This window comes from Cavia porcellus, unplaced genomic scaffold, assembly GCF_034190915.1.
Source record: "Cavia porcellus strain 051 isolate PalLab524CR breed Dunkin Hartley unplaced genomic scaffold, mCavPor4.1 scaffold_8, whole genome shotgun sequence".
Taxonomy (NCBI): domain Eukaryota; kingdom Metazoa; phylum Chordata; class Mammalia; order Rodentia; family Caviidae; genus Cavia; species Cavia porcellus.
Window position 1 is genome coordinate 49,584,011 of NW_026947491.1, and position 13,216 is coordinate 49,597,226.

General features: G+C 47.8%; 2 protein-coding genes across 17 annotated transcripts in view; one reads left to right on the forward strand and one right to left on the reverse strand.

Moving 5' to 3' along the window:
• Rbms2 (RNA binding motif single stranded interacting protein 2) overlaps positions 1 to 13,216 on the forward strand; it is a 76,636-nt gene that overhangs the window by 52,427 nt on the left and 10,993 nt on the right. The window contains exons 12-17 of one of the 4 annotated variants that reach the window (XM_063254976.1): positions 513 to 620; positions 782 to 859; positions 1,160 to 1,270; positions 2,199 to 2,279; positions 2,855 to 2,940; positions 3,627 to 8,142. In XM_063254976.1, coding sequence (XP_063111046.1) covers positions 513 to 620; positions 782 to 859; positions 1,160 to 1,270; positions 2,199 to 2,279; positions 2,855 to 2,935 — 459 coding nt within the window. In that variant the 3' untranslated portion in view covers positions 2,936 to 2,940; positions 3,627 to 8,142. Of the gene's footprint in view, positions 1 to 512; positions 621 to 781; positions 860 to 1,159; positions 1,271 to 2,198; positions 2,280 to 2,854; positions 3,530 to 3,626; positions 8,143 to 13,216 lie in introns of those variants that run through there. The other 3 variants (XM_063254977.1, XM_063254975.1, XM_005006398.4) reach the window with 3 other exon arrangements.
• The window catches only part of Baz2a (bromodomain adjacent to zinc finger domain 2A), a 38,328-nt gene continuing 33,732 nt past the window's right edge, over positions 8,621 to 13,216 (reverse strand). For all 13 annotated transcript variants that reach the window (XM_063254956.1, XM_063254958.1, XM_063254965.1 and 10 more), the window contains 6 exons: positions 12,646 to 12,935; positions 12,409 to 12,541; positions 12,155 to 12,301; positions 11,575 to 11,804; positions 11,343 to 11,486; positions 8,621 to 11,258 (listed from right to left, as the gene is read on the reverse strand). In XM_063254956.1, coding sequence (XP_063111026.1) covers positions 11,093 to 11,258; positions 11,343 to 11,486; positions 11,575 to 11,804; positions 12,155 to 12,301; positions 12,409 to 12,541; positions 12,646 to 12,935 — 1,110 coding nt within the window. In that variant the 3' untranslated portion in view covers positions 8,621 to 11,092. The remainder of the gene's footprint in view (positions 11,259 to 11,342; positions 11,487 to 11,574; positions 11,805 to 12,154; positions 12,302 to 12,408; positions 12,542 to 12,645; positions 12,936 to 13,216) is intronic.

The window sequence follows — 13,216 nt, forward strand, 5'->3', positions numbered from 1 at the left end:
TATGTGCTTTCATTTCACCCAGGTGTATAGCTGTGAATAATTAAACCCTGTGTTCAACTTCTTGAGGAACTGGTAATGTGTTTCCAAAGTGATCGTACTGTTTGACATTCCCACCAGTCTGTGGGATGTGTGTTGTTCTGGTTCTTTATTATTTTTTTTGTTTTAATTTTTTTGGAGACAAGATCTCACCATGGAGTTCAGGCTGGCCTTGAACTCACTATATAGCTCAGGCTGGCCTCAAACTTGTGGCAATCCGCCTGCCTTACCCTCCTGAGTGTTCTGGCTCTTTAATGACAGCCATCCTGGGTATGTATTGTGTCCTATTTTGGTTTTGATCTGCATTGGAGCCTCTTTTGTGTACTTTTGACCATTTATATATTGTCTGACATAAATCCAATCCAAGACCTTTGCCCATTTTAAAAAATTGGATTTAAGACTGGGTAAATTATTGAGTTACATGAGTTAGTAATATTTTTAAAACAATTTATTCCTTTTTTTTTTTTTTGAGACAGTGTCTCACTATGCAGTTCAGTCTGAACTTGAGCTCACTATGTAGCCCAGGCTGGCCTCAAACTCCCAGAAATCCTCCTGCCTCAGCCTCCCCAGTGCTGGGATTACAGGTGTGTGCCACTGTGCCTGGCAGCAATTTATTCTTAATGATTTTATATTCTGAGAGGGGAAATTTCAACTTTCGGGGAGCCTTGCTGACTACAATTGGATCACCGAGCCAAACAGTAGTTTCTAGTTATTTAACACTTTTGTTTGTTTTTGCTCACATCAGAGAGTGACTCAGGCATCTCCTCTGCAAGTACCTAACCCATCCTGGATGCACCACCAGTCATACCTCATGCCACCTTCCGTGAGTTATCAGACATGGGCAGAGCAAGAGGCAGTTGGATGGAAGGAAAACAGAGGGCGTGGATGGTGGGAGGTGTGGGTGTGAGTTCTGGCTTGGGCCCATAGCGCAGCTATGAGACCTCATGTTTTTCTTTGAGTGGGTCCCTCCATATTGAAGGGCAGCGAGCTGTGAGTTGGCTAGCTGTTCACCAGGGATTTTCAGTCCTAGGATTTTGGGATGTCTGTTTTCTGTGTCCGTAGTAGCCACCTGTCACTGCTTTAGGATGCTGCCAATAACACTTCCCCTTGTTGTTGCCTTAAGGGCTCCGTTCTGACACCAGGGATGGATCACCCCATTTCTCTCCAACCAGCCTCCATGATGGGACCCCTGACCCAGCAACTAGGCCACCTCTCACTCAGCAGCACGGGCACGGTAAAGTAGGGTGTTTCTGACTATAGAAGTCACAGAGTGAGGAGCACAGAGGTCCTTAGCAGAACTGCAGTGAATGCCAGGGTGACCATGTCACGTCAGAATTAGAAGAGACAAACTGCAAAGATAACCCACAAGCCAGAAACAGCTAATCTGCTTCCCAGCCTACCCTAGAGCTGCTTCCTACTCACAAAACTAAGTGAATAGCATTTCTGTGTGTGAATTTTAAAAATTATTATAAAACTTGTATCCGTACATGTTTGCAATACATGATTACTCACTGTATTAATTTAAGAATTAATACTCATTCCCTTATCAAAATAGTAATAGGAAGAAAACTTTAGGTTTCTTTCAGGCCTACCCAGTTTGGATTTGTAAGAACACTTAAAGACAAGGAAGGCAGGGTGTTGAGGAAAAATAGAAGGCCAGCAGGAAAGGCCAGGGGTGTAGTGCATGCCTGTGATCCCCACACCCAGGAGGCTGAGGCAAGAGGATTGCTGAGAGTTTAAGGTCAATCTGGGATACATAATGAGTTCAAAGCCAACCTGAACTACATAGCAAGACCCTGGCTCAAAAAAAAAAAAAAAAAAAAAAGGAAGTAAGTCACCCAGGTAGCATAGGCAGAAGCATTTCTAAGGCAGTATACTTTGGAATGCATTTTTTTTTTTTTGCTTGAGATACAATCTTACTGTGTATTTCCGGCTACTCTTGAACTCAAGCCTGTCCTTCTGCCTCAGCCTCCTGAGTGCTAGCACTTCAGACATGCACTGCACTGGAAGTTCTCAGAGTGCTTTTAAAAGTCTAATGCCCAGATCAATTAAAGTAGGCCCTCTAGAGGCAGAACACAGGCATCAGAATATGTAAAAGCTGCCCAGGTGTTTCACAGGTGCCAAGAACCATAACTCTAAGCCTGTCGATGTTTCCACCCTAGTATATGCCGACACCTGCAGCTATGCATGGAGCTTACATCTCCCAGTATGCACCTCTGCCTTCTTCCAGTGTTTCTGTTGAGGTAAGAGCATTGTAACTTTGCAGAAGCAAATCTTCCCCTGTTCATGATCTTCCCCACAGTGATGCTGATTCTGTGTTCACAAATAGCTGTAGGTATATGAGGAATGCAGGAAGGAAAGATTTACTCTGTCCTTGAGAATGAGGCCCTTTGTACATCTGGCCACCAGCAGCAAATATCAGGATGCTGCCTTCTGTTGATTAGTGTGCCTTAGGAAGAGGTCAGGCTGCTGTAAATCTTGAAGGACTGCTCCTGGATGTGGTAGCTCAAGGCTGTAATCCTTGCACTCAGGAGGCTGATGCAGGAGGCTCCAGGAGTTCAAGGCCAGCCTAAACTATACAGTGAGACCTTGTCTTAAAGAACCCAAATCCCAAAACATTGAGGGACTGCTAAAGTGTTTTCCAGAGTGGCTGCAGCATTTTACATCCTTCCAGTGGTTGGTGCTGGGTGTGTGTCCATGACGTAGGGCATGGGGGGCCAGCAAGACCCCTCAGCTTTGGGGGTTTTAGTGAGGCTGCTTCAGTGGGAGGCAAGGAAGGGAGAGCAGAAGCTGACTGTCCTCCTTGGCTGTGGTGCAGGAGAACAGCGGTCCGCAGAATCAGGTGGCAGTGGAGACGCCCTCAGAGCCTGGAGTCTATTCTTTCCAGTTCAGCAAGTAACAGCGGTAAGGGTGAGGGCCACAGCTCAGCCCTGCCTGGAGCCAGGCAGGCTCTCGTGTTCGCCACCCCTCCCACCCTCTCCGGCTTGGGCCTGCTCTAGGATTTCCTCGCTGTCCATGTTGGGTAGAAAGGAAGTTTTGGAGATGCCTGCAGATCCAGGCAGCTCAGCCCAGTGACAGATGCCCGCGAGCCCACTGAGCGCTGACCCTGGGGAGGAGGTGCTGCAAGCCTGCTCTGCGTTGCTTCTGAACCGTCACTGATGCAGCCTGGGGAAATCGTCACTTTTTGTATGTGTTACATTCAAGGAGATGAAACATTTTTTTCTTTGTTTTGCTTTGTTTTAAATTGTAGTATACTTTCCCCTTGCCTCAGACGCGGTGGCCAGGTGCCCTGCCGCCTGGGGCTGCTCTGTGAGCTACGTCCTGGTTATTTGGGAAAACCTTAATACGCTTCGTTAAGACTTCTTTAAAAGGAAAAGAGAAAAATGTGGTGCTAGACCATTGGTGACGCTGACCCCTACTTGCTGAATTTAGTTCTGGAGTTTTTAAAATATGTATGTATATGTTTCAGAAAACAAGCAGATTTTTAAGATTTTGTTTTTTGTAAAGCTCTCAGTTCACACATTGCATCTCCTCTTCACACGTTTGTCTTTTTTTCTCTCAAGATTGTTCTTTTTCTCTTTTCTATACAGCTGAGCCTGCCTGCTTACTTTTTCACAGTTTTTATTTTTGTGAATTTTTTTGAATGAAATTTCATTTGGAATTTGGGGGTAGTGCTGGGCAAGGAGCAAGGCCAAACACTGAGCAGCAACAGAAGTGGCTTTTCCTCTGCGCTGAGGATAGCTGCGGGAAGCAGAGCCGCTGCAAGGTCCATTTCAGAGAGGACTCCACAGCCTTCGGAAGTCACCTTTGAATCAAATGTGGCTGAAGACTAAGTGTTTTTCAATAAGTTGCAGTTGGATTTACTGACCTCTTGCTCTTACTGCTGTGAGGCCAGCGTCCTCTGTGGAAGTTGCGGCCTTTGGGTCCCTGCTTTGCAGTCTCCACTTACCCTGTGGCGATGGCCCTTCTCCCCCTGCTATTTGGGCTCCACTTGGCACAGGGCCTGTGCCGCTGTGGCCTGGCCAAGTTCACTCAGGCTCTGTCCAGACTACAAGACTATGGACCAGTGGTTCTTGGCCAGTGGTGGTTTTGTTCCCCAGGGCCTGGGGTTGATAGCTGGTGACATTTCTGATGGCCATGCCTCGGGGTGGTGTGTATGTGTTATAGGCATCAGCATCTATTTGCTAGACCTAGCACACCGATGACACCCCTCAGTGCACAAGACACCCTGTATCCCATCAAGAATTCTGGCCTAACATGTCAGCAGTGCCAAGGTGGAAAAGCTGTGATGCAGACAGCTTTCTGGGATGGGGTCAGTTCCCATCCCGGCCCTGGACACAGCACCTTTTGACACTCAGTGCAACTGGTTGGGTGGGTAGGGATCCCGGGATCCTAGAATTTTCCCAGACTTTGACCTTTGATGCTGTCCTGGTGGAGCTGGATGCTCTTGTTAATGTAGCAGGTACACACACATTTCTCTGTGGCTGAGACGGGAATTGTTTGTGTGCTGCACAGGATAGGAAAGGACAGAGTTCTCTAATGGCAGAGTGACTGTCCTGCCCTGGCATATTTGGACCCCTTCCCTGGTGAAACAGGACCTCAGAAATCATTTTCTTTAGCTGGCTGTGTTGGTGTATGCCTATAATCCCAGCATTTGGGAGGCTGAGGCAAGAAGATTGCAAATGCATGGCCAGCCTGGGCTACATGGTAAGATCTATCTTGTCCCAAAGAAAACCAAAGAGAGAATTTTCCTTTTTCTGAAGGACAGCAGTGAGCTATGATAAAAAAGCATTGTATATCCCATCTCACAGTGTACAAGGCCAGAGACTTTTAGACGCCCTCTGTCTCATTCCATAGCTGTCCTCTCTAAGATCTGACTGCACTGGAGACAGGATGAAGAAAACTTGTGACCACCTACTAGAACAGGAGATGATCCTGCTGCTGTCTCCTCTCAACAAAGAATCTGCTCCCTTGGAGCTAGGTTCATCTCCCCAGAAACTGCCACAGCGGGATAAGCTGGTGGCCGAGGGGAACAGCAGAGCTGAGGCCAGCTTGGGGGAAGTAGAGGGCAGAGGGGAGGGCGGCTGTGGCACACAGATTTTCCTCCCACCCCCGAGTTTAGAGTCCCTGTCCTCCTCCTTTTCCTGTTTGTCCTTTTATATACATCCTTGGGATAAAGGAGTGGGATTGAGGCAATGAATAGGACTGAAAAACTAAGAAACAAAATTGCCCATTTTTCTATTGGTGCTTCCAACTTCAGGAAAAGCTTGTCCAGGATAAAAGCCCCACTCTCAGTACCCCTCTGGGGTTTGGCTAGACAAATAGTGCTTGTTTTGGAGTTTCTTAACCGTCAGTGAAGGGCAGTATACCACAGCTACTTTCTTGTCAATAGCCTTTGTTTGTAACAGGGTCTTATTCTGTAGCCCAGGCTGGCTTCAAATTTAAGATGATCCTCCTGCCTCAGCCTCTGAATGCTGTGATAACAGTGTACACCATCACTCTCAGCTGTCAGTGGCCTTAAAGAGAGAAAACCCAGAGTTGTATTCATTCAACTAGGGGATGGGGTGCTGCCGCTAGGTCTCATTGGGACACCTTTCCTGATGGAAATCATTGTCACTGCTGCCCTTCCTCTGCCTCCCAGAACTTTTTTTTTAAAATCTAAAAAAGGTTCTAATTTTTTTTTCTGGTTGTTTTAAACTTCGAAGTTACCTTTTGAGAGTCTTATCTGACTCTACTTGTTAGATTCTATTAATGATTATTCTGACCTGGGCAGGTTCAGATGTGGGAAGTAATCAGGAGCCTGCAGTTATTTTTGAATGGTTAGTGGCCCAGAGGAGTCACTTTTAGGTGCTTTCTGGTGGAAGAACAGTCCTGCTTTCCCGTTAGTCCCTTTCTCTTAGTGGGGAGTGACTGGGAAGAGAAGGACATGCTAAGGCATCGCTCCCTGTGTGAAACGGTGGTGTGGGCAGCACTTCTGAGTCCTGCCTCTGCTCTCACCCCAATCATTACAGAAGCTTCCCTGTCACTGTGTGAGGTACTGAGGACTAAGCCCAGGGCCTCTGCTGCATCCCTAGCCTCTTTTCATTTTGAGTTAGGTTCTTACTAAGTCACTAAGTTGCCCAGTCTTGGCTCTAACTTGTGATCCTCCTTCCTGTTTCCCAAGTGCTGGTATCACAAGTGGGTGCCATTGAGCCTGGCTGAAACTTGTAACAGTCTTATTATAGCTTTCAAATACCGTAGAGCACAGCAGAGTCCCTTCCTCAGCTGCCAAGCACTTTTCTAGGCACAGAGCCTGCGAGCCCCGTCTCATGCTAGTGTTGACTGCAGGGACAGAAGAATGATGCAGGTAGAGGTTGAGATTTGGGAAGAATGATGGGAAGGGATTTTTTTTTTTTTTTTTTTTTTTTTGCGGGGGTGGTATTTTGAGACAGGATCTCACCATGCAGTTCAGGCTGGCTTTGGGCGCACTTTGTAGCCCAGGCTGGTCTTGAACTTGCAATACTTCTGCCTCAGCCTCCTGAGTACTGGGATGATAGCAGTACACCACCACGTCTGGCTGGGAAGGGGTTTTTAAAAAAAGGCTTTTCAACCAAAGAATTTGAAGAGCTGCCCAGCCTGAGGATCTGGCTCTGAAGAGAGAATAAACTTGTCATAGCTGGGGTGGCAGGACAGTTCATGTGCTGAGATCAGACAGATTTTGCTGCTCCACAGGCTCTCTGGTCAGCACTGTAGCCTGCTCCATCCTGTCCCTTTCTGACTTGCTCACTAGTGAGTCTGTCACCCCATGCCTGTCTCAGGGGTCACTTTGTGCTCCTGTGCAGACATTGCTGTCACTGTCCACAGCCCTGGCAGGGATCCCCCAGTGCTTCTGAGTCTTAGAAAAGGACCCACTGCTGTTCTTACAGATACCCCTCCTTCTGGGAAAGTGGCAGCACCACACTCCCGGGGGCTGTTTTGCCTTAACTAGGAGCAGTCCACGCAGATGGGTAGTCTAGCCCACACTTGCTCCAGTCTCTTCCAGTCCTCCTGGGTCAGTGGCATCCACTGATGCCCAAAAGGAGGATGGGTGATAAAAAGCCAGTCTGCAGAGGTGGAGCTTAAATCTTGTGCCTTGTTACGCTGGTTTTACACCAATTATTCCATTTCTATGCAACACACTTTTTGGTTCAAGCATTAGACTCCTGAAGGTCAGTGGGGTTTTCTGCTGCCTTTTATATAGCCTTCCCTCAGCAGCAAAGAACAACTGTCTTTATGAGACTCCTGAAGGGGTGAGAAGTTTATCACCACTCCCACTGCTTTTTCCTGGCCTGTCCGCTTGGCTTGAAGAGGCCTTCACTGTCCAAACAGAACTCCAAGCTCCTTTGTCCTTGTTATTTTATCTACCTCACAGTTCTACAACAAGGGCACAAGTGCCTGACTTTACTGGCTTTCTCTTCGTTAGTAAGCTAGAAAGGCCTCATGAACAAATGCAAACTCTGGATATTTCTACTTCTGCAACGTCTTGTCTAAGATTTTGGCTCACTAAGCACCCTAGAATAGTGTAAGTTTCATTGATAGGTCCTAAAAGGGCAGGATGCAGTGACCAAGGAGTCACTGCATGGCTGGGAGTCTCCCTACCACAAGAGAACGGCTCAGTGGCCACCACATGGCTGAAAGGGTAACCAGATACCAAAGTTTGTGACATTTACAGGGCTAGAAGATGTTCCCTTGTCCACCCTAAGGTCCAGGTAGTTTATGGTGTTCAGGAGACGAAGATCCAAAGCTGGAGGGTGGTAACTTTCCCAGCCTGAGTAAATTGAAGTCTCTGCCCCATTCCTGCAGTTCTGAATCCCCAAGATGGCTGGGTGGGTGGCTTTTGGGCAGGAACTCTGTTGCATGCACTTATCACCTTGGAGAGGAAGTAAGTTTAATTTATACTTAAAACAATTTTGTACATTTTTTTCCCTCTTTATCCAGAGATGTCTAGTTTTATACTCTTCTGTGTTTATGCCAATGCTACCCTTCTAGCTTACTCCTTTTCTGACCCCTGGTCTTCCCACGTTTTTCCCTGTAACTTGGTAGTTTCATTTTGTTAATTTTTTTTCTTAAATAAAACACAAAAGGCTGTCTTGGTGTCTTATCCACAAGTGGGGAGGAAAAGCTGGTGACGGGCTATCTGCTGCTACAGGAACACAGGTGGCAGCTCAGAAAGCTAAAGCACATCTCACAAAAAGGCTGGAACCAATCTCAGTTTACCCAGCACCTCAGACTTTTAAGGCAGAACTATACCTGTTCCATCCACACAAACAACGTGTGAGACAGGAACCCATGCTTAAGTGGGGCCAATGTGGGAGGTTTAAGGGTAAACCTGTTTTGAAATGGGGGTCTCACAGTGTAGTCTAGGCTGTCCTGGAACTCTGTTTGTAGCCTAGACTAGCCTTATTTCTGGAGATCCTCTTGCCTCAGTCTCCTACATATTGGGATCCCTGCCAATATGTGGCAGGGATAAATGTATTTCTTTTGCTAAACCCAACACCCAGGCTCCCCACTTAAAAGGTATGTGTGAGACTATGCTCAAGGGATGAGAAATACACAGAGTCTTGAATCTCTATCAAATGTGGTTTTTATTCAACTGACAAGCACTTTTCTACAGCTGCATCACATGTGGAACATCACATGGCAAAAACAGGAGGCTTTTTTCTCTAGACTTTTCTTTTTTTTAACCTTATTAAAAATGAGATTGGTCCTAAAAATATAGAAAGAAATAAATTTAAATTCACAAAAAACTGTACATTATCAAAAAGTCACTAAAACACCACATTTGGTTATATAAAAAGTCAGTCCCTTCTGAAGTAAAAGGAACATGGAAACTTGGTGTCAATGATGTGGTTTTCTTGCTGTTACCAGACTGATAGGGGAAGGGCAACTAAGGGGTGGGGGGCTGTCTTACTTTTTACTGCCTTCTCTACAAATACTCTCATCAACAGAGAAATCCACCTAGCTTAAGGGGCAGTGAAGATGGGGAAAGGAAAGTGAGAAATGGCCCCCCTGCTTGTGCTGTCCCCACCCCTCTACAGTCTCTAACCCCCTTGCAGAATGCCTGGTCCCTATGGAGGGAGCCGGAGAGGAACACACAGCAGACAACTGAGACCTCACCCCATGCACCCCACCTCCAACAATGAAAAGTAATCGACATTTTATGCCAGAGGAAAACTGTCATGGGGAGAAAGATGGGCGCCCAACTAGAACAGTTCCAAATGTCTAACACAAAGTTTGTTACAGCGCAGTTATTTAGATAAAATATAAATATTTATGCATAATATAAAGTCAATTATTCTTCAATCCACCTCTTATTTAAAAGCAAAAAAAAAAAATCTCAAAATTAAAAGTTCTGAGGTTTATCTGACAGAAAAGGCGACTTTAGAAATAGGCTCTGGGAGAGAAGGGACGTACAGGACTAAGGAGGTGCCCAAGACCTACACTGCAGCCCCCCCCCCCTTCAGTGCTGCCAGAAGTACTGGAATGATCGCTCTGCTGCCCGGCAGGCACCCTTCTGTGGTGCTGCATCAGTGGACACTTCTGATGCCTCAGCTCTGCTCGGGCAGCTAGCAGCCACCTCCCCAGTGCAAGTACCCGTAATCTCTGGTGGGAGGGGCTCGCTGAGCAGGAGCAGGGGGCTGGGGCCATGGCTATGGTCTGAGTGAGCAGTTTTCTCATAGACTGGGAGCTCACTTGGGCAGTCACAGGTAGGTTGGTGGACCCAGAAGCCCTCTCCCTTCCCTCTCCTGTGCTCAGGAGTCTCTGCTGCTGGGAAAGGATCCCAGGGTATGAGTAGATAAAAGGAAGGAAAAGTACAACTAAACACATAGATGCTGATGGGATTAGGAAAGATCCAGTTCTACCCCTCTCCCTGCAAAAATGTGAGACTCAAAGCTCCTGAGGGGGAGTGCGCCTACTGAAAGATTGCACAGTTCGAAGAGGCTGGAACAGAAATGACCCAGAGAAATTGTTCCTGTGGTTTCCCAAAGACATAGAAGTGATGGTATGAAACAAGGGAACAGTAGGATTAAAAACATACTTGGGGAAAACAAATGAAATGGATCTCATCAAAATAGGGTCAGTCAAGGCATGTGTGCATGCACACCACACCCACCACTCTTCCACTCTGAGGCCAGTCAAGTGCTACCCGGCCTTTATCTCAGAGGTGCACCCAAACTCAGCAGTAGTTGTCCCTGAGGAGTTCCCAAGAGGGAAGTTTGGGAAAGCAGGTGAGGAAGGAGGCTGGAAGGCCCTGGGTACCGGCCACCCTCTCCCCAGTCACTGAGTTTGAGGAAAGGATGGAAACTCAGCATGTGAGGAGCATCCAACATTTTACATGGAACAGCTATCAGCAGGAAGATGAGGACAGAGAGAAAAACAGGGACTTCTAAATTTTTTTCCTTTGAAGGGGAAAAAGATTTGGGGAAAAGGAGGGAGAAACCCGTACACAAGAGTTTTACATTATTGGATGAGAAAATCTGAAAAAACTGGGAAATGGCGGGGGAGGGGAAGCCGGGAGGAAGCAAGACAGGATGGGTCTGCACGTGGAAGCAGCATGTCCAGGGCCCGTGTCGGCGACACGCCTGGGGTTAAGTTCACTTTACTGGCCGTCACTGCGGGTCCGCACACAGTACAGAGTGTTTCTCGGTTTCACACATTCACTAGAACTATTGCTATTGTTAAATCACCCCAGAATGCTGGGGCATGGACAGGGAGGGAGAGGAAGTGGGGAGGAGGAAGTAGGGACTTCTTTCCCCCTCCACATTTTTAATTAGGAAATAAAACAGGAAAAATTATTTTGTCTTTCTTTTTTGGCTTTTCAGTCCAGAAGGACCTCATCTCCACACCTCTTATTTGAGGAGCAGGAGGAGGAAGGGAGAAAGGGGACTAGGGGTAAGAGGACGTGGGTGCTGCCAAGGGCAGGATCAAAAATCAGCTATCTGACTTGAGCCTGGCCCCAGGGCACCATCAGCAGGTGTGAATGGCAGGTTGTGGAAGGTACGAGAGAGGCCACAGATGACTCCCCACCTCCCTTGCCTCAGAGATTGGCCTGTTTTCCCTGATAAAACTCCTCCCAGCGGCTCTCGAAGAACTGGCGCATAATGTGTCCTGCCTTGCCCACTTCAGAGTCATCCTCGTTGAAGGTCTGGCAGTTGTCAAAAACCAAAAGGGCATCAGCAGCAAACTCCTCTGAGCTGGTGTACCTGGAAGGAGCGAAGGCAGAGCTGTAAACTGGGAAGAGCTGTGGAGCCACAGAGAGGAGCTAGGGAGTCACCAACATCACTCACCCTCCTCGGAGCAGCCGCTCCCGCATGGTGGAAAAATCCATTGGGTTCTTGATGATGCGCCGGTAGCCACTCACCAGTCGTGGATTCACAGGTTCCAGGAAAGGCCAGGCTGCGTCATGAGACTCCATCTCCATCAAGATAATCCTACCAGCACAAGGACAGCAATGGCTCCCTTTCTGGCTGCATGCACTGCCCCACCTAGTCCTCTTTCTGGCAGATGGCACTAACTCACTCGCAGAACGTGAGATCGCTGTGGTGGTTCCGCATGGAGAGTCGACGTCGCTTGGAGGGAGACAGCCCTTCTTCTGAGTATCGGGGTATTGATGATGGGCTCTCTCGGCCCCTTGACAGTACCCGGCGGCGCCGGCCCTCAGCTTCTGGGAAGTTCAGTGAGTAACCACTTTTCCGTTTCTGCCCTCGCTTTGGGAAACCAGGTTTCTGAGGGAACTCTTCCTCCACCTGCTGAGGGTAAGAAAAGGTGGAGATAAGCATCATCAGTTCCCCAGTACCCACAAGGGCTGCCTTCTAATTTGTTAGAATCCCTAACTATAACCGAGGCTTCAAAATACCTTCCTATATAAGCTGGCATCTGAATTTATTCAGATAACAAGTCGGGGTGAAAGGAAAGGGATAATTACCCATTTTATAGAGGCAACTGAGGCTATAAAATTTAAGTGATTTTTTCCAAATAAGAACCAGAATCCAGGTCTCCTAATATCCCGTGAACTCATTCCAAGCTGAGTTTGGGAGCAGAATAACATTTGTAGGATTGATGGTAAGTGGGATGCAATGAGAGTGGAGATCTTACTTACTTGGGCCAAACAGACAGCACAGAACCAGTCCCCTTCTGGGACAGCCTCCATCTTGGGCCGATGGCAGTAAATGTGGCAGCCGCGGTCACACCCATCACAAAGCAGAAGAAACTCATCATTGTCACCCTTCCGGCAGACTAGACAGGTCTGGTTGTGAGGAGACACGGGAAGCCTTTAAGCCTCTGCCTATCTGTCACCCCACCCACATGGGAGGGCTGGCTCCTTGGCCCTTTCAGGCCCTCTGTGTCTCTTACCACTTTGTTGACAGACTTTTCCCAGGCAATGGACCGTTCCAGCTGGCCCATGCATAAGCACACCTGGGCTGCACTCCGGCACCGCTCAAGTGTCTGGCGCCAAACCCGAACCCGAGGGGTGATTTCGTATGAGCTGTAGGAAGAAAGCAGTGATGTGTGGATAAGGCGCAGGATCAAATGAAGAGCGGGGAGCTTAGCCTTGCTCTCTGATACCAAGAACTAGTGGGAATCACTCACATCTCTGTCGTGGTGCCCTCAGGGGCCCCATTGGGTGTGCTGAGCAGTGCCTTTTCTAGTACCACCTCATGAGCTGGCCAGAGAGGCTCCCGCAGGTACCGCCGCTCCACATTCTGTTCTAATGCAGCCAGTCGCATCACAGCCAGGTCCAGAGGGTTGGTACTTTTACGCTGAGGTGCCAGCCCTTCTCTGCTGCGACCTCTCCAGGTGATGTCCTCCTGGGAGTCAGCTAGATGCTCACAGTAGGCCAGGTCTTCACGAGTAGAGTCTGGACTAGGACATGTCCAGCCCTTCATGTGGGAAAGCAGAATAAAACTCATAAAGGAGAAAAAAAACCCATTTTTAGGTCACAAGAGGTTTTCTGAATGGTGTATGTGTGTTTGTGACAGGGTCTTGTTATGTAGTTCAGGTTGCCTTGAACTCATAGAGAGTCTTTTGCCTCAGCCTCCAGAGTACTAGGATTTCTGGTGTAAACCACCATGCCCCACTCCTTTTTTTTTTTTTTTTTTTTTTTTGGTGCCAGGGATCGAACTCACGACCTCACATTTTCCAAGGACGCACTTATGCTGCT